The following is a 21,175-nucleotide window of genomic DNA, read 5'->3' on the forward strand; positions in this document are numbered from 1 at the left end:
AATGTCCCACTGTGGAAATAGTTTTTACCCAGTTAGGGAATCTGAAAACACATGAGAAAAGCCTTTCCAATGTCCCACTGTGGAAAGAGTTTTTACCCAGTTATGGAATCTGGAAACACATGAGAAAAGCCTTTCCAATGTCCCACTGTGGAAAGCGTTTTTACCCAGTTATGGAATCTGAAAACACATGAGAGGGCACACACAGGATAGGATAAGACCTACCACTGCTCCCAGTGTGGAAAGAGTTTCAGTCAGTTAGGGAACCTAATTGTGGAAAGAGTTTCAGTCAGTTAGGGAACCTAATTGTGGAAAGAGTTTCAGTCAGTTAGGGAACCTAATTGTGGAAAGAGATTCAGTCAGTTAGGGAACCTAATTGTGGAAAGAGATTCAGTCAGTTAGGGAACCTAATTGTGGAAAGAGTTTCAGTCAGTTAGGGAACCTAATTGTGGAAAGAGTTTCAGTCAGTTAGGGAACCTAATTGTGGAAAGAGTTTCAGTCAGTTAGGGAACCTAATTGTGGAAAGAGTTTCAGTCAGTTAGGGAACCTAATTGTGGAAAGAGTTTCAGTCAGTTAGGGAACCTAAGTGTGGAAAGAGTTTCAGTCAGTTAGGGAACCTAATTGTGGAAAGAGTTTCAGTCAGTTAGGGAACCTAAGTGTGGAAAGAGTTTCAGTCAGTTAGGGAACCTAATTGTGGAAAGAGTTTCAGTCAGTTAGGGAACCTAATTGTGGAAAGAGATTCAGTCAGTTAGGGAACCTAAGTGTGGAAAGAGTTTCAGTCAGTTAGGGAACCTAATTGTGGAAAGAGTTTCAGTCAGTTAGGGAACCTAATTGTGGAAAGAGATTCAGTCAGTTAGGGAACCTAATTGTGGAAAGAGTTTGTCAGTTAGGGAACCTAATTGTGGAAAGAGTTTCAGTCAGTTAGGGAACCTAATTGTGGAAAGAGTTTGTCAGTTAGGGAACCTAATTGTGGAAAGAGTTTCAGTCAGTTAGGGAACCTAATTGTGGAAAGTGTTTCAGTCAGTTAGGGAACCTAATTGTGGAAAGAGTTTCAGTCAGTTAGGGAACCTAATTGTGGAAAGAGTTTCAGTCAGTTAGGGAACCTAATTGTGGAAAGAGTTTCAGTCAGTTAGGGAACCTAATTGTGGAAAGAGTTTCAGTCAGTTAGGGAACATAATTGTGGAAAGAGTTTCAGTCAGTTAGGGAACCTAATTGTGGAAAGAGTTTCAGTCAGTTAGGGAACCTAATTGTGGAAAGAGTTTCAGTCAGTTAGGGAACCTAATTGTGGAAAGAGTTTCAGTCAGTTAGGGAACCTAATTGTGGAAAGAGTTTCAGTCAGTTAGGGAACCTAATTGTGGAAAGAGTTTCAGTCAGTTAGGGAACCTAATTGTGGAAAGAGTTTCAGTCAGTTAGGGAACCTAATTGTGGAAAGAGTTTCAGTCAGTTAGGGAACCTAATTGTGGAAAGAGTTTCAGTCAGTTAGGGAACCTAATTGTGGAAAGAGTTTCAGTCAGTTAGGGAACCTAAATGTGGAAAGACATTTTCTAGGACACAGGACCTAAAATAAGAGAATAGAGGGGCTGTGTTCTGACTTGTGTTTTTGACTGAGAATTTGTTTTTGTTTAAGCCACATGAAATCATGTTTGTATGAAATCTTACAAAAAAATGTGGCATACTTTAGTTTTTTCTTCTCGAGACATGATCATGTCTAACATCAGATTAACATTTTAAAATGTGTATTTTATTTTGATTATGATTTTGATTGATTGAATACAAGTCTAAACCCTTAGATGTCCATGAAATGATTTGGATATTTGTAGATGATTAAATAGATGAATAGAATGTGTAGCCTATTTATTGATTCTAACCTTGAAATCTCATCAATTTAGTCGTTTTGTTTCATTGACTTAATTTGTGTTCTAGTCATCAAGCTAAAGGTGTATGAAAATGTGATGACGTTGTTCTGATAACTTTGATAAGTTGTTGACACATGTGGAACATTCACTAGCTACCTCCTCAATGTTCCCAAAAGTATTATTCCACCATGTCAGAGAAAGAAAGCACAGGTGCTGATTGTAAAAAGCATTTGATTATTGCAACATATTTTTGTCTGAATATAAATCAAATGTGGAACGCCGCTAGTGGACGTTCATTACAGGGCATTCGGAAAATTATTCAGACCCATTGACTTTTTCTGCATTTTGTTACGTTACAGCCTTATTCTAAAATGGATTACATTGTTGTTGTTTTTCCTCATCAATCTACACACAATACCCCAAAATGACAAATCAAAAACAGGTTTTTATACATTCTTGCAAATGTATAAAAAATAAATACTGAAATATCACATTGCATAAGTATTCAGACTCTTTACTCAGTACTTTGGTCCTCTGTAGCTCAGCTGGTAGAGCACGGCGCTTGTAACGCCAAGGTAGTGGGTTCGATCCCCGGGACCACCCATACACAAAAAAAAAAACATGTATGCACGCATGACTAAGTCGCTTTGGATAAAAGCGTCTGCTAAATGGCATATTATATTATTATTATATTATTGTTGAAGCACCTTTGGCAGCGATTACAGCCTCGCGTCTTCTTGGGTATGACGCTACAAGCTTGGCACACCTGTATTTGGGGAGTTTCTCCCATTCTTCTCTGCAGATCATCTCAAGCTCTGTCAGGTTGGATGGGGAACGTCACTGCACAGCTATTTTCAGGTCTCTCCAGAGATGTTCGATCGGGTTAAAGTCCGGGCTCTGGCTGGGCCACTCAAGGACATTCAGAGACTTGTCCCGAAGCCACTCCTGCGTTGTCTTGGCTGTGTGCTTAGGGTCACTGTCCTTCACCCCAGTCTGAGGTCCTGAGCACTCTGGAGCAGGTTTTCATCAAGGATCTCTCTGTACTTTGCTCCGTTCATCTTTCCCTCGATCCTGACTAGTCTCCCAGTCCCTGCCACTGAAAAACATCTTCACAGCATGATGCTGCCACCACCATGCTTCACTGTAGGGATGGTGCCAGGTTTCCACCAGACGTGATGCTTGGCATTCAGGCCAAAGAGTTCAATCTTGGTTTCATCAGACCAGAGAATCTTGTTTCTCATGGTCTGAGAGTCCTTTAGGTGCTTTTTGGCAAACTCCAAGCGGGCTGAGGAGTGTCTTTTACTGAGGAGTGGCTTCCATCTGGCCACTCTACCATAAAGGCCTGATTGGAGGAGTGCTGCAGAGATGGTTGTCCTTCTGGAAAGTTCACCCATCTCCACAGAGGAACTCTGGAGCTCTATCAGAGTGACCATTGGGTTCTTGGTCACCTCCCTGACCAAGGCCCTTCTCCCCCGATTGCTCAGTTTGGCCGGGCGGCCAGCTCTAGGAAGAGTCTAGGTGGTTCCAAACTTCTTCCATTTAAGAATGATGGAGGCCACTGTGTTCTTGGGGACCTTCAATGCTGCAGAAATGTTTTGGTACCCTTTCCCAGATCTGTGCCTCGACACAATCCATGGCTTGGTTTTTGCTCTGACTAGGCACTGTGGGACGTTATACAGAGAGGTGTCTGCCTTTCCAAGTCATGTCCAATCAATTGAATTTACCACAGGTGGACTCCAAGTCAAGTTGTTGAAACATCTCAAGGATGATCAATGGAAACAGGATGCACCTGAGCTCAATTTCGAGTTTCATAACAAAGGGTCTGAATACTTATGTAAATAAGGTATTTCTGTTTTTAATGTTTTATAAATTAGCTAAAATTTCTAAAAAACAGTTTCCACTTTGACATTATGGAGTATTGTGTGTACATTGATGAGAACAAATATATATCAAATCAGTTTTAGAATAAGGCTGTAGAATGTGTAAAAAGGCAAGGGGTCTGAAAACTTTCCGAATGCACCGTACATAGAGCCGTGACTACATTGAACTCTATTCCACATCAGGTAACTGATGCAAGCAGTAGAATCAGATTTTAAAAAACAGATACAAAATACACCTTATGGAACTAATGGGGATCCATAATAAACCCCAGGAAGAGTAGCTGCTGCCTTGGCAGGAACTAATGGGGATCCATAATAAACCCCAGGAAGAGTAGCTGCTGCCTTGGCAGGAACTAATGGGGATCCATAATAAACCCCAGGAAGAGTAGCTGCTGCCTTGGCAGGAACTAATGGGGATCCATAATAAACCCCAGGAAGAGTAGCTGCTGCCTTGGCAGGAACTAATGGGGATCCAGAATAAACCCCAGGAAGAGTAGCTGCTGCCTTGGCAGGAACTAATGGGGATCCAGAATAAAGAAATATAAATACAAATACACTGAGCCATTTTCTTAAATGTTTTATGAGATTGGAGAACACATTGTGAGGGATCGTAGACCATTCCTCCATACAGAATCTTTCCAGATCCTTGATATCTTTCGTCTGCTCTTATGGACTGCCCTCTTCAATTCAAACCACAGGTGTTAAATGGAATTCAAGCCCGAAGACTGAGATGGCCATTGAAAAATGTTGATTTTGTGCCCAATTAACCATTTCTTTGTGGATGTTGATGTGGGCTTGGGGTTATTGTCTTGCTGGAAGATCCACTTGCGGCCAAGTTTCAGCCTCCTGGCAGAGGCAACCAGGTTTTTGGGCTAAAATATCCTGGTACTGTGTAAAGTTCATGATGCTGTTGACCTTAACATGGGCCCCAGGACCAGTAGAAGTAGAAGCTGGGTGGCAGGTAGCTTAGTGGGTAAGAGCGTTGTGCCAGTAACCGAAAGGTCGCTGGTTCTAATCCCCGGGCCGACTAGGTGAAAAATCTGTCGATGTGCCCTTAAGCAAGGCACTTAACCCTAAATGCTCCTGTAAGTCGCTCTGGATAAGAGCGTCTGCTAAATGACGTAAATGTAAAATGTAAGCAAAATAGCCCCATAACATCAAAGATCCAGCACCATATTTGACAGTAGGTATGGGGTTATTTTCTGCTCATGCGTTCTCATTTCGACTCTAAACCCACCACTGGTGTGCGTTGCCAAGGAGATCTATTTTCAGCTCTTTCTCTTAGCAATTGTATTACATTTTAAAATAAATGTTTTGCATACAAAATAGCAAAGTATTTGAATTAGTTATTTTTTAAAGTAATTTTTCCTCATCTTTATCAAGGGTGTTAACTGTAGGTGCCTATTTTGATAATATCTGAACTAATCAATCAACACATTATGTTCTCTGTACGTGTTGATATAATATTATTCAATGAAATAAAGTTTTTTCCCCCTCAACTGCGTTACCCCCTCCAGACAGCAGATGGCGATGTGCGTCTTTCAGGCGACGCTGCTAGTGTGACGTATAATCTAGTGGACGGAACGCTTCTTCACCAACTGCAGCCTCCTCGGTAGCTTGCTCGCCAACATAGTCGAAACGTTCAACTTCTTTAGACGATTTATTTGCAACTATGTTTTAAACACACTTCTGTGGAAACAACTCGTTTTCCCATTTAATTTCGTATTGACGTTGTTGCTGTTCGTCTGCTAGCTGGCTGCTTAAGTTATCACTAGCCTAGCTAGCTAACTAGCTAGCTAACATCCCCGACCATGAGCTCACTAAGCTACTCTCCTCCTGCTAAAGAAGAGGAGGTCTGCTGGACGGAGAAAGAAGCTCTAGTGAAAGAGGAGGAGGAAGAGGAGGATGTTACAATACAAAAACAAGTAGAGGGTGAAGCTGTAACCGTGAAAGAAGAAGAGAAAGACTTTACAGTGAAAGAAGAGGAAGACGCGTTCAGAGTGAAAGAAGAGGAAGACGCGTTCAGAGTGAAAGAGGAGGAGGATGATACAGTGAAAGAAGAGGAAGACGCGTTCAGAGTGAAAGAGGAGGAGGATGTTACAGTGAAAGAAGAGGAAGACGCGTTCAGAGTGAAAGAGGAGGAGGATGATACAGTGAAAGCAGAGGAAGATGCAGTTTTTGGAATGAAGGAGGAGGAGGAGGATTTGACCGTCACAGTGAAAGAAGAGGAAGACGTTTTTGGAGTTAAGGAGGAAGGGGAGATTACTGTCACATTGGAGGAGGAAGAAGAAGAACAGAAGACTGGAGATCTGATTAACACCAGTAAATACAGTGAGTACTATCTTTAAAAACAGGGGCACAAACTCTGCAGTTGTTGAACTAATGTGTGGTTTTAAAATGGCATTCTACACTTGAATATGTTTCTGTACTGTAGGAATTGGAAGAAGATCTCCAGTGATTTAAAAAAAAAAAAAACTTTTCCTGTTAAAGCGATATATAAATACAGTACACACACTAAAAGGTAATAAAAAAAATGTTTAGAGCAAAGTTTTTTATTTTTTTACACAACTGCAAACTTCAAGGAGTTGGTCTGATGGGAAGTCATGATGTCAATCAGCACTCCATCACTCTGCTTCTTGCTAAAAAAGCCTGGAGGTGTGTTGGGTCATTGTCCTGTTGAAAAACAAATGATAGTCCCACTAAGCCCAAACCAGATGGGATGGCGTATCGCTGCAGAATGCTGTGGTAGCCATGCTGGTTAAGTGTGCCTTGAATTCTAATTAAATCACAGACAGTGTCAACAGCAAAGCACCCCCACACCATAACACCTCCTCCTCCATGCTTTACGGTGGGAAATACACATGCAGAGATCATCCGTTCACCCACACCGTGTCTCACAAAGACACGGCGGTTGGAACCAAAAATCTCAAATTTGGACTCCAGACCAAAGGACAACTTTCCACCGGTCTAATGTCCATTGCTCGTGTTTCTTGGCCCAAGCAAGTCTCTTCTTCTTATTGGTGTCCTTTAGTAGTGGTTTCTTTGCAGCAATTCGACCATGAAGGACTGATTCACGCAGTCTCCTCTGGACAGTTGATGTTGAGATGTCTGTTACTTGAACTCTGTGAAACATTTATTTGGGCTGCAATTTCTGAGGCTGGTAACTCTAATGAACTTATCCTCTGCAGCAGAGGTAACTCTGGGTCTTCCATTCCTGTGGCAGTCCTCATGAGAGCCAGTTTCATCATAGCGCTTGATGGTTTTTGCGACTGCACTTGAAGAAACGTTAAAAGTTCTTGACATTTTTCGGATTGACTGACCTTCAAATCAAATCAAATCAAATTTTATTGGTCACATGCGCCGAATACAACAGGTGCAGACATTACAGTGAAATGCTTACTTACAGCCCTTAACCAACAGTGCATTTATTTTAAACAAAAAAAGTAAGAATAAAACAACAACAAAAAAAGTGTTGAGAAAAAAAGAGCAGAAGTAAAATAAAGTGACAGTAGGGAGGCTATATATACAGTAAAATAAAGTGACAGTAGGGAGGCTATATATACAGGGGGGTACCGTTGCAGAGTCAATGTGCGGGGGCACCGGCTAGTTGAGGTAGTTGAGGTAATATGTACATGTGGGTAGAGTTAAAGTGACTATGCATAAATACTTAACAGAGTAGCAGCAGCGTAAAAAGGATGGGGTGGGGGGGCAGTGCAAATAGTCCGGGTAGCCATGATTAGCTGTTCAGGAGTCTTATGGCTTGGGGGTAGAAGCTGTTGAGAAGTCTTTTGGACCTAGACTTGGCACTCCGGTACCGCTTGCCGTGCGGTAGCAGAGAGAACAGTCTATGACTAGGGTGGCTGGAGTCTTTGACAATTTTGAGGGCCTTCCTCTGACACCGCCTGGTATAGAGGTCCTGGATGGCAGGGAGCTTTGCCCCAGTGATGTACTGGGCCGTACGCACTACCCTCTGTAGTGCCTTGCGGTCAGAGGCCAAGCAGTTGCCATACCAGGCGGTGATGCAACCAGTCAGGATGCTCTCGATGGTGCAGCTGTAGAATTTTTTGAGGATCTGAGGACCCATGCCAAATCTTTTTAGTCTCCTGAGGGGGAATAGGCTTTGTCGTGCCCTCTTCACGACTGTCTTGGTGTGTTTGGACCATGATAGTTCGTTGGTGATGTGGACACCAAGGAACTTGAAGCTCTCAACCTGTTCCACTACAGCCCCGTCGATGAGAATGGGGGCGTGCTCAGTCCTCTTTTTTTTCCTGTAGTCCACAATCATCTCCTTTGTCTTGGTCACGTTGAGGGAGAGGTTGTTGTCCTGGCACCACACGGCCAGATCTCTGACCGCCTCCCTATAGGCTGTCTCATCGTTGTCGGTGATCAGGCCTACCACTGTTGTGTCGTCGGCAAACTTAATGATGGTGTTGGAGTCGTGCCTGGCCATGCAGTCATGGGTGAACAGAGAGTACAGGAGGGGACTGAGCACGCACCCCTGAGGGGCCCCCGTGTTGAGGATCAGTGTGGCAGATGTGTTGTTACCTACCCTTACCACCTGGGGGCGGCCCGTCAGGAAGTCCAGGATCCAGTTGCAGAGGGAGGTGTTTAGTCCCAGGATCCTTAGCTTAGTGATGAGCTTAGAGGGCACTATGGTGTTGAATGCTGAGCTGTAGTCAATGAATAGCATTCTCACGTAGGTGTTCCTCTTGTCCAGGTGGGAAAGGGCAGTGTGGAGTGCGATAGAGATTGCATCATCTGTGGATCTGTTGGGGCGGTATGCAAATTGGAGTGGGTCTAGGGTTTCTGGGAGTATGCTGTTGATGTGAGCCATGACCAGTCTTTCAAAGCACTTCATGGCTACAGACGTCAGTGCTACGGGTCGGTAGTCATTTAGGCAGGTTATCTTAGAGTTCTTGGGCACGGGGACTATGGTGGTCTGCTTGAAACATGTTGGTATTACAGACTCAGTCAGGGACATGTTGAAAATGTCAGTGAAGACACTTGCCAGTTGGTCAGCACATGCTCGGAGTACACGTCCTGGTAATCCGTCTGGCCCTGCGGCCTTGTGAATGTTGACCTGCTTAAAAGTCTTACTCACATCGGCTACGGAGAGCGTGATCACATAGTCATCCGGAACAGCTGGTGCTCTCATGCATGCTTCAGTGTTGCTTGCCTCGAAGCGAGCATAGAAGTGGTTTAGCTCGTCTGGTAGGCTTGTGTCACTGGGCAGCTCGCGGCTGTGCTTCCCTTTGTAGTCTGTAATAGTTTTCAAGCCCTGCCACATCCGACGAGCGTCAGAGCCAGTGTAGTATGATTCAATCTTAGACCTGTATTGACTCTTTGCCTGTTTGATGGTTCGTCGGAGGTCATAGCGGGATTTCTTATAAGCGTCCGGGTTAGAGTCCCGTTCCTTGAAAGCGGCAGCTCTACCCTTTAGCTCAGTGCGGATGTTTCCTGTAATCCATGGCTTCTGGTTGGGGTATGTACGTACGGTCACTGTGGGGACGACATCATCGATGCACTTATTGATGAAGCCAGTGACTGATGTGGTGTACTCCTCAATGCTGTCTGAAGAATCCCGGAACATGTTCCAGTCTGTGCTAGCAAAACAGTCCTGTAGCTTAGCATCTGCGTCATCTGACCACTTTTTTATTAACCGAATCACTGGTGCTTCCTGCTTCAGTTTTTGCTTATAAGCAGGAATCAGGAGGATAGAGTTATGGTCAGATTTGCCAAATGGAGGGCGAGGGAGAGCTTTGTATGCGTCTCTGTGTGTGGAGTAAAGGTGGTCTAGAGTTTTTTTTCCCTCTGGTTGCACATTTAACATGCTGGTAGAAATTAGGTAGAACGGATTTAAGTTTCCCTGCATTAAAGTCCCCGGCCACTAGGAGTGCTGCATCTGGATGAGCGTTTTCCTGTTGATTAATGGCCTTGTACAACTCATTCAGTGCAATCTTAATGCCAGCATTGGTTTGTGGTGGTAAATAGACAGCTATGAAAAATATAGATGAAAACTCTCTTGGTAAATAGTGTGGTCTACAGCTTATCATAAGATACTCTACCTCAGGCGAGCAAAACCTCGAGACTTCCTTAGTATTTGATTTTGTGCACCAGCTGTTGTTTACAAATATACAGAGACCGCCACCCCTTGTCTTACCAGAGTCAGACGTTCTGTCCTGCCGATGTAGCGTATAGCCTGCTAGCTGAATGTTATCATTGTTGTCGTTCAGCCACGACTCCGTGAAACATAAGATATTACAGTTTTTAATGTCCCGTTGGTAGGATAACCGTAATCTTAAATCGTCCATTTTATTCTCAAAAGATTGAACGTTGGCTAATAGGATTGATGGGAGAGGCAGTTTACTCGCTCGCCGTCGGATCCTTACAAGGCACCCGGATCTGCGTCCGCGATATCTCCGTCTCTTCCTCACGCGAATGACGGGGATCTGGGCCTTGTCGGGTGTCTGTAGGATATCCTTCGCGACCGCCTCGTTGAAGAAAAAATCTTCGTCCAATGCGAGGTGAGTAATCGCTGTCCTGATATCCAGAAGCTCTTTTTGGTTATAAGAGACGATGGCAGAAACATTATGTACAAAATAAATTACAAATAACGCGGAAAAACACACATAATAGTACAATTGGTTAGAGGGCTGTAAAACGGCAGCCATCTTCTCCGGCGCTGTCCTTTCATGTCTTAAAGTAATGATGGACTGTCATTTCTCTTTGTTTATCTGAGCTATTCTTGCCATAATATGGACTTGGTCTTTTACCAAATAGGGCTATCTTCTGTATACCACCCCTACCTTGTCACAACACAATTGGCTCAAACGCATTAAGAAGGAAAGAAATTCCACAAATTAACTTTTAACAAGGCACACCTGTTAATTGATATTCATTCCAGGTGACTACCTCATGAAGCTGGTTGAGAGTATGCCAAGACTTTGCAAAGCTGTCATCAAGGCAAAGGGTGGCTATTTTGAAGAATATTAAATATAAAATATATTTTGATTTGTTTAACACTTTTTTGGTTACTATATGATTCATTTACATTACATTTACATTTACGTCATTTAGCAGACGCTCTTATCCAGAGCGACTTACAAATTGGTGCATTCACCTTATAGCCAGTGGGATAACCACTTTACACCTTTTTTATTTTTTGGTGGGGTATGGGGGGGTTAGAAGGATTACTTTATCCTATCCCAGGTGTTCCTTAAAGAGGTGGGATTTCAAATGTCTCCGGAAGGTGGTGAGTGACTCCGCTGTCCTGGCGTCGTGAGGGAGCTTGTTCCACCATTGGGGTGCCAGAGCAGCGAACAGTTTTGACTGGGCTGAGCGGGAACTGTGCTTCAGCAGAGGTAGGGGAGCCAGCAGGCCAGAGGTGGATGAACGCAATGCCCTCGTTTGGGTGTAGGGACTGATCAGAGCCTGAAGGTACGGAGGTGCCGTTCCCCTCACAGCTCCGTAGGCAAGCACCATGGTCTTGTAGCAGATGCGAGCTTCAACTGGAAGCCAGTGTAGTGTGCGGAGGAGCGGGGTGACGTGAGAGAACTTGGGAATGTTGAACACCAGACGGGCTGCGGCATTCTGGATGAGTTGTAGGGGTTTAATGGCACAGGCAGGGAGCCCAGCCAACAGCGAGTTGCAGTAATCCAGACGGGAGATGACAAGTGCCTGGATTAGGACCTGTGCCGCTTCCTGTGTAAGGCAGGGTCGTACTCTCCGAATGTTGTAGAGCATGAACCTACAGGATCGGGTCACCGCCTTGATGTTAGCGGAGAACGACAGGGTGTTGTCCAGGGTCACGCCAAGGCTCTTCGCACTCTGGGAGGAGGACACAACGGAGTTGTCAACCGTGATGGCAAGATCATGGAATGGGCAGTCCTTCCCCGGGAGGAAGAGCAGCTCCGTCTTGCCAAGGTTCAGCTTGAGGTGGTGATCCGTCATCCATACTGATATGTCTGCCAGACATGCAGAGATGCGATTCGCCACCTGGTTATCAGAAGGGGGAAAGGAGAAGATTAGTTGTGTGTCGTCTGCGTAGCAATGATAGGAGTGGCCATGTGAGGATATGACAGAGCCAAGTGACTTGGTGTATAGCGAGAATAGGAGAGGGCCTAGAACTGAGCCCCGGGGGACACCAGTGGTGAGAGCACGTGGTGCGGAGACAGATTCTCGCCACGCCACTTGGTAGGAGCGACCTGTCAGGTAGGATGCAATCCAAGAGTGAGCCGCACCGGAGATGCCCAGCTTGGAGAGGGTGGAGAGGAGGATCTGATGGTTCACAGTATCAAAGGCAGCAGACAGGTCTAGAAGGACAAGAGCAGAGGAGAGAGAGTTAGCTTTAGCAGTGCGGAGAGCCTCCGTGACACAGAGAAGAGCAGTCTCAGTTGAATGACCAGTCTTGAAACCTGACTGGTTTGGATCAAGAAGGTCATTCTGAGAGAGATAGCAAGAGAGTTGGCTAAAGACGGCACGCTCAATAGTTTTGGAGAGAAAAGAAAGAAGGGATACTGGTCTGTAGTGAGGAGCAGGGAGGAGAAGGTGGCAAAGAGCTTCCTAGGGTTAGAGGCAGATGCTTGGAATTTAGAGTGGTAGAAAGTGGCCTTAGCAGCAGAAACAGATAATGAAAATGTAGAGAGGAGGGAGTGAAAAGATGCCAGGTCCGCAGGGAGTCTAATTTTCCTCCATTTCCGCTCGGCTGCCCGGAGCCCTGTTCTGTGAGCTCGCAATGTGTCATCAAGCCACGGAGCTGGAGTGGAGGACCGAGCCGGCCGGGAGGATAGGGGACATAGAGAGTCAAAGGATGCAGAAAGGGAGGAGAGGAGGGTTGAGGAGGCAGAATCAAGAGATTGGAGGGAGAAGGATTGAGCAGAGGGAAGAGATGATAGGATGGAAGAGGAGAGAGTAGCGGGAGAGAGAGAGCGAAGGTTGCGACGGCACATTACCATCTGAGTAGGGGCAGAGTGAGTAGTGTTGGAGGAGAGCGAGAGAGAAAAGGATACAAAGTAGTGGTCGGAGACAAGGAGGGGAGTTGCAGTGAGATTAGTAGAAGAACAGCATCTAGTAAAGATGAGGTCAAGCGTATTGCCTGCCTTGTGAGTAGGGGGGGATTGTGAGAGGGTGAGGTCAAAAGAGGAGAGGAGTGGAAAGAAGGAGGCAGAGAGAAATGAGTCAAAGGTAGACGTAGGGAGGTTGAAGTCCCCCAGAACTGTGAGGGGTGTGCCACCCTCAGGAAAGGAACTTATCAAGGCGTCAAGCTCATTGATGAACTCTCCAAGGGAACCTGGAGGGCGATAAATGATAAGGATGTTAAGCTTGAATGGGCTAGTGACTGTGACAGCATGGAATTCAAATGAGGAGATAGACAGATGGGTCAGGGGAAAAATAGAGAATGTCCATTTGGGAGAGATGAGGATTCCTGTGCCACCACCCCGCTGACCAGATGCTCTCGGGGTATGCGAGAACACATGGTCAGACGAGGAGAGAGCAGTAGGAGTAGCAGTGTTTTCAGTGGTAATCCATGTTTCCGTCAGCGCCAAGAAGTCGAGGGACTGGAGGGTAGCATAGGCTGAGATGAACTCTGCCTTGTTGGCAGCAGAACGGCAGTTCCAGAGGCTGCCGGAGACCTGGAACTCCACGTGGGTGGTGCGTGCAGGGACCACCAGGTTAGAGAGGCAGCAGCCACGCGGTGTGAGGCGTTTGTATAGCCTGTGCGGAGAGGAGAGAACAGGGATAGGCAGAGGCATAGTTGACAGGCTGCAGAAAATGGCTACAATAATGCAAAGGAGATCAGAATGAAATGAACTAAACATCTGGGAAAGGAGAGAGCTAGGCCTCCCTCACCACAACACCCAAATATAACTCTCCCAACTTCCACCTCAGAAACTATAATTGTTGTAAACTACAGCGGTTCAATGTTTTCTAGGAATAGACTAACTTAGTTTATTCAGCTAGCTAACTAGGTACAGTATTCTTCTGTGAAAATCGTCCAGGGCACCTAGTCATAAGACGCCACAGCCAGCTAGCATGCCGGACTCCAACAACACGGTTTAACACCAATACTCGGCCACAACAAACCACCAGTGTGTCAACACGCCAAGCAGATCGTTCGTGTCCGTGTCTAACGTTGTGTGTTAGTCCCGACAGCTTGAGCGAGTCCGTCGTCAACTTATTCAGCCAGTTAGTTAGCTAGAATAGTTAGCATACTAGCTAGCCATTGCTTTCTGCCAGCGAAGAAACCCCTCCTCCCACGGTATGAAACACACAGAGAGAGCCAAACTAACGTTAACTTGTCACCCATGTCCCGAATTCCCTTGACCGACTCTGGCTACCAGTATGTAAAAACAAAACACAAATGTAGGTTATGACTTACCCCTAGCAGCTACTGTTAGCTAGCCAAGTGCAAAGCTAGCCACTGAATTGACTCAGCCAGTTCGCGTCTGTTCGCCAGGTCGTTCCAGCTATTGTTTACTAGTTGCTATCCAGGTAGCAACAAGCTAGCTAAATTTCAAGCACAGTAGCCACTTACTACCTAACGTTAACGGTTCAGACAATGAGGTTAGAAAAACAGCTGAATGGTAGGCAAATGTTGTATGTAATTATTGTAGGCAGCCAGCTGGCGTAATTACAGGCACTCTCAGGCGTGAAACAACTATACCGTTGCTAATAGTTGCCAGTAGCTACCCGCTAGGTAGTGGATTAGCCAGCTAGCTTCGTTATTTGTTATTTCATAGTTTTGATGTCTTCACTATTATACTACAATGTAGAAAATAGTAAAAATAAAGAAAAACCCTTGAATGAGTAGGCGTGTCCAAACTTCTGACTGGTACTGTATGTTAAATGTCTGCTCATCCTACATGATCTATATATGTTTAAATGTCTGCTCAGCCCACATGCTCTATATATGTTAAATGTCTGCTCAGCCCACATGCTCTATATATGTTAAATGTCTGCTCAGCCCACATGCTCTATATATGTTAAATGTCTGCTCTGCCCACATGATCTATATATGTTAAATGTCTGCTCAGCCCACATGATCTATATATGTTAAATGTCTGCTCAGCCCACATGATCTTTATACAGTGGGGAGAACAAGTATTTGATACACTGCCGATTTTGCAGGTTTTCCTACTTACAAAGCATGTAGAGGTCTGTAATTTTTATCATAGGTACACTTCAACTGTGAGAGACGGAATCTAAAACAAAAATCCAGAAAATCACATTATATGATTTTTAAGTAATTAATTTGCATTAATTTGCATGACATAAGTATTTGATCAACCAGTAAGAATTCCGGCTCTCACAGACCTGTTAGTTGTTCTTTAAGAAGCCCTCCTGTTCTCCATTCATTACCTGTATTAACTGCACCTGTTTGAACTCGTTACCTGTATAAAAGACACCTGTCCACACACTCAATCAAACAGACTCCAACCTCTCCACAATGGCCAAGACCAGAGAGCTGTGTAAGGACATCAGGGATAAAATTGTAGACCTGCACAAGGCTGGGATGGGCTACAGGACAATAGGCAAGCAGCTTGGTGAGAAGGCAACAACTGTTGGCGCAATTATTAGAAAATGGAAGAAGTTCAAGATGACGGTCAATCACCCTTGGTCTGGGGCTCCATGCAAGATCTCACCTCGTGGGGCATCAATGATCATGAGGAAGGTGAGGGATCAGCCCAGAACTACACGGCAGGACCTGGTCAATGACCTGAAGAGAGCTGGGACCACAGTCTCAAAGAAAACCATTAGTAACACACTACGCCGTCATGGATTAAAATCCTGCAGCGCACGCAAGGTCCCCCTGCTCAAGCCAGCGCAGGTCCAGGCCCGTCTGAAGTTTGCCAATGACCATCTGGATGATCCAGAGGAGGAATGGGAGAAGGTCATGTGGTCTGATTAGACAAAAATAGAGCTTTTTGGTCTAAACTCCACTCGCCGTGTTTGGAGGAAGAAGAAGGATGAGTAAAACCCCAAGAACACCATCCCGACCGTGAAGCATGGAGGTGGAAACATCATTCTTTGGGGATGCTTTTCTGCAAAGGGGACAGGACGACTGCACCGTATTGAGGGGAGGATGGATGGGGCCATGTATCGCGAGATCTTGGCCAACATCCTCCTTCCCTCAGTAAGAGCATTGAAGATGGGTCGTGGCTGGGTCTTCCAGCATGACAATGACCCGAAACACACAGCCAGGGCAACTAAGGAGTGGCTCCGTAAGAAGCATCTCAAGGTCCTGGAGTGGCCTAGCCAGTCTCCAGACCTGAACTCAATAGAAAATCTTTGGAGGGAGCTGAAAGTCCGTATTGCCCAGCGACAGCCCCGAAACCTGAAGGATCTGGAGAAGGTCTGTATGGAGGATTGGGCCAAAATCCCTGCTGCAGTGTGTGCAAACCTTGTCAAGACCTACAGGAAACGTATGATCTCTAATTGCAAACAAAGGTTGCTGTACCAAATATTAAGTTCTGCTTTTCTGATGTATCAAATACTTATGTCATGCAATAAAATGCAAATTAATTACTTAAAAATCATACAATGTGATTTTCTGGATTTTTGTTTTAGATTCCGTCTCTCACAGTTGAAGTGTACCTATGATAAAAATGACAGACCTCTACATGCTTTGTAAGTAGGAAAACCTGCAAAATCGGCAGTGTATCAAATACTTGTTCTCCCCACTGTATGTTAAATGTCTGCTCATCCTACATGATCTATATATGTTAAATGTCTGCTCATCCTACATGCTCTATATATGTCAAATGTCTGCTCAGCCCACATGATCTATATATGTTAAATGTCTGCTCAGCCCACATGATCTATATATGTTAAATGTTTGCTCAGCCCACATGCTCTATATATGTTAAATGTCTGCTCAGCCCACATGCTCTATATATGTTAAATGTCTGCTCAGCCCACATGATCTATATATGTTAAATGTCTGCTCAGCCCACATGCTCTATATATGTTAAATGTCTGCTCAGCCCACATGCTCTATATATGTTAAATGTCTGCTCAGCCCACATGATCTATATATGTTAAATGTCTGCTCAGCCCACATGCTCTATATATGTTAAATGTCTGCTCAACCCACATGCTCTTTACACTACCGTTCAAAAGTTTGGGGTCACTTAGAAATGTCCTTGTTTTCGAAAGAAAAGCAATTTTTTTGTCCATTAAAATAACATAAAATTGATCAGAAGTACAGTGTAGACATTGTTAATGTTGTAAATGGCTATTGTAGCTGGAAACGGCTGATTTTTAATGGAATATCTACATAGGCGTACAGAGGCCCATTATCAGCAACCATCAGTCCTGTGTTCCAATGGCACGTTGTGTTTGCTAATCCATGTTTATCATTTTAAAAGGCTAATTGATCATTAGAAAACCCTTTTGCAATTATGTTAGCACAGCTGAAAACTGTTGTGCTGATTTAAAGAAGCAATAAAACTGGCCTTCTTGAGACTAGTTGAGTATCTGGAGCATCAGCAATTGTGGGTTCAATTACAGGATCAAAATGGCCAGAAACAAATAACTTTCTTCTGAAACTCGTCAGTCTATTCTTGTTCTGAGAAATGAAGGCTATTCCATGCGAGAAATTGCCAAGAAACTGAAGATCTCATACAACGCTGTGTACTACTCCCTTCACAGAACAGCGCAAACTGGCTCTAACCAGAATAGAAAGAGGAGTGGGAGGCCCCGGTGCACAACTGAGCAAGAGGACAAATACATTAGAGTGTTTAGTTTGAGAAACAGACGCCTCACAGGTCCTCAACTGGCAGCTTCATTAAATAGTACCCACAAAACACCAGTCTCAACGTCAACAGTGAAGAGGCGACTCCGGGATGCTGACCTTCTAGGCAGAGTTGCAAAGAAAAAGTCCAGTGTCGGTGTTCTTTTGCCCATCTTAATCTTCTGTTTTTATTGGCCAGTCTGAGATATGGCTTTTTCTTTGTAACTCTGCCTAGAAGGTCAGCGTCGTAAGCCGCCTCCAACCTCGTTTTAGAGAATTTGTCAGTACGTCCAACCGGCCTCACAACCGCAGACCACGTGTAACCGCGCCAGCCCAGGACTGGCTTCTTCATCAAAGACCAGCCACCCGGACAGCTGATGAAACTGTGGGTTTTGCACAACCGAAGAATGTCTGCACAAGCTGTCAGAAACCGTCTCAGGGAAGCTCATCTGCGTGCTCGTCATCCTCACCACGGTCTTGACTTGACTGCAGTTTGGCGTCGTAAACGACTTCAGTGGGCAAATGCTCGCCTTCGATGGCCACTGGCACGCTGGAGAAAGTGTGCTCTTCACGGATGAATCCCGGTTTAACTGTACCGGGCAGATGGCAAAAAGCATGTATGGCGTCGTGTGGGTGAGCGGTTTGCTGATGTCAACATTGTGAACATAGTGCCCCGTGGTGGTGGTGGGGTTATGGTATGGGCAGGCATAAGCTACGGACAACGAACACAATTTGAAGGCACAGAGATACCGTGACAAGATCCTGAGGCCCATTGTCGTGCCATTCATCCGCCGCCATCACCTCATGTTTCAGCATGATGATGTCGCAAGGATCAGACATTTTTTTCCTGGAAGACTGAAACTGTCCTAGTTCCATGGCCTGTCACCCGTTGAGCATGTTTGGGATGCTCTGGATCGACGTTTAACGACAGTGTGTTCCAGTTCCTGCCAATATCCAGCAACTTGAAGCACAGCCATTGAAGAGGAGTGAGACAACGTTCCACAGAGGCCACAATCAACAGCCCGATCAACTCTATCATAGCGATATAAACCATATTCTGTACATTTCTATTCAATAATAAATCAGGTCAGAGCTCAGAGAGGCAGATGGCAAAGTTGATACAAATCCCCTCTGTTACAAACCAAATGCTAGACTAGATGCACGGGGTAATAATGTAGATGCTTTTTTCCAGTGGAGATTAGTTTATGAATTGCCTGGCTTGGCTGTGGGACAGTGGATGTGTAGGAATAATTCAAATAATACTGTTAACAGGCATTACCTAGGGATCATCATGAATAACTAACTGCTATTAACCAATCAGTATCCAGGATCCAAATATACTGTTTTATAATGAGGGATCTAGTCTGGATTAAACCTCATAGGAAGACAGTTTTATCATGTGGAGGTTTCATTCAGCTCTCTGTTTAACTATATACTCTGTTTATCTTTGGCAGGAGAGAGACCAGACTCTCACCCTGACAGACGGAAGAGTCCTTCAGGGGAACCAGACCCAGAGTCACCCAAACCAACGAGACAACACCACTGCTTCCAGTGTAATATGAGTTTTAAATGGTTATGGAAGCTGAAAGAGCATAAAATGACACACACTGAAGAAAAGCCTTACCAATGCTCCCAGTGTGGAAAGAGTTTTACGTTGTTTGGGAGCCTGAACAAACATAAGAGAATACACACAGGAGAAAAGCCTTACCACTGCTCCCAGTGTGGAAATAGTTTTAGGTGGTTAGGGAGCCTGAATAAACATAAGAGAATACACACAGGAGAGAAGCCTTACCCCTGTTCCCATTGTGGAAAGAAGTTTAGGTTGTTAGATACTGTGAAGGAGCATGAGAGGACACACACAGGGGAGAAACCTTTCCATTGCTCCCAGTGTGGAAATAGTTTTACCCAGTTAGGGAACCTAAACAAACATAAGAGAATACACTCTGGAGAGAAGCCTTACCCCTGTTCCCATTGTGGAAAGAATTTTAGGTTGTTAGATAATCTGAAAGAGCATGAGAGGACACATACGGGGGAGAAACCTTACCATTGTTCCCAGTGTGGAAAGGATTTTGCTCAGTTAGGGAACCTAAAAAAGCACGAGATAATACACTCTAGAGAGAAGCCTTACCACTGCTCCTATTGTGGAAAGAGATTTACCCAGTTAGGGAGCCTGAACAAACATAAGAGAATACACTCTGGAGAGAAGCCTTACCCCTGTTCCCATTGTGGAAAGAATTTTAGGTTGTTAGATAATCTGAAAGAGCATGAGAGGACACACACAGGGGAGAAACCTTACCATTGCTCCCAGTGTGGAAAGGATTTTACCAAGTTAGGGAACCTTAAAGAGCACGAGAGAATACACTCTGGAGAGACACCTTACCACTGCTCTCATTGTGGAAAGAGTTTTATCCAGTTAGGGAACCTGAGCAAACATGAGAGGATACACTCTGGGGAGAAGCCCTACCACTGCTCCCAGTGTGGAAAGACTTTTACCCAGTTAGGAAACCTGAACAAACATAAGAGAATACACTCTGGAGAGAAGTCTTAACATTGTTCCAAGTTAGGGAACCTGAAAAGGCATGAGAAAATAAACACACAGGGGAGGATAATCAGTGCCACCTGGTGAGGTTAGCATAGGGCTAACATGTGCCATGTTATCTGATGGGACCACCGGCTACAATTTAGCGTGTTCTGTCACATGCAACTAATTTGAGGATTTTAATTTGCTGATCAATTTTGTGCTGGAGAACCTGTTTTAAATGTAAATGGTTGCTTGTGTTCGCAAGCCAAGGACCCAATGTGTATTTCTTGATTCTGACCTTGAAACCTTTAGTCTGGGTTTCATTGAATTAATTTGTGTATTAGGGCTCTATTCCGTCTGTAAAGCTGAAGTGTTACAGATTCCGCTTTAGAAATGTAAAGGTGATTTCGGATTGAGCCCATATATGCAGGGTTTACCTTGAATGCAGTCTCCAGCTAAAACAGGAACATTGGCTTTAAATTTCAATCAAGCTGTAAAGCTGAATTTAGGCGTTGTGGATCGAATAGAGCCCTTAGTCTTCACCCTAAAGGTTTATGAAAACGTGATAAGTTGTTGACAAAAAATTTTTTTTACTAAGCTACTTCATGAATGTTCCCATCAGTATTATTACACCAAGTTGGAAAAAAACACAGATGCTGATTGTAAAACACATTTGATTAATGCAAAATATTTGTATCTGAATATAAATAAAAATAAATAAAAATTAAACTATGTTACCCACTAGTGGACATTCATTATCATTATATACATCTACATCAATGTCTTACAGACTTACAGAAATGAGCTCTTCTGAATGGATGGCTGGAAGGTTGATAACACAACGTGTCGGTCAGAACATCAGGAGAGGTCTTCTGATTGGGTGAATGGATGGCTGGAAGGTTGATAACACAACGTGTCGGTCAGAACATCAGGAGAGGTCTTCTGATTGGGTGAGTGGATGGCTGGAAGGTTGATAACACAACGTGTCGGTCAGAACATCAGGAGAGCTCTTCTGATTGGGTGAGTGGATGGCTGGAAGGTTGATAACACAACGTGTCGGTCAGAACATCAGGAGAGCTCTTCTGATTGGGTGAGTGGATGGCTGGAAGGTTGATAACACAACGTGTCGGTCAGAACATCAGGAGAGCTCTTCTGATTGGGTGAGTGGATGGCTGGAAGGTTGATAACA

The 21,175-nt window shown here is 44.6% G+C and overlaps 1 protein-coding gene across 1 annotated transcript; it reads left to right on the forward strand.

The window, feature by feature from the left end:
• The first annotated feature begins 5,855 nt into the window (after window positions 1–5,855).
• LOC311125212 (uncharacterized protein) lies at window positions 5,856–20,058 on the forward strand. The gene is made up of 3 exons (XM_084199265.1): window positions 5,856–6,055; window positions 18,920–19,202; window positions 19,287–20,058. The coding sequence occupies exons 1-3, from the start codon at window positions 5,917–5,919 to the stop codon at window positions 20,011–20,013; spliced, it is 1,149 nt and encodes a 382-aa protein (XP_084055391.1). The 5' UTR covers window positions 5,856–5,916; the 3' UTR covers window positions 20,014–20,058.
• The last annotated feature ends 1,117 nt before the right edge of the window (window positions 20,059–21,175 follow it).

The sequence above is a fragment of the Coregonus lavaretus genome, assembly GCF_964263955.1.
Source record: "Coregonus lavaretus genome assembly, contig: HAP1_SCAFFOLD_230, whole genome shotgun sequence".
NCBI classification, from domain to species: Eukaryota; Metazoa; Chordata; class Actinopteri; order Salmoniformes; family Salmonidae; genus Coregonus; species Coregonus lavaretus.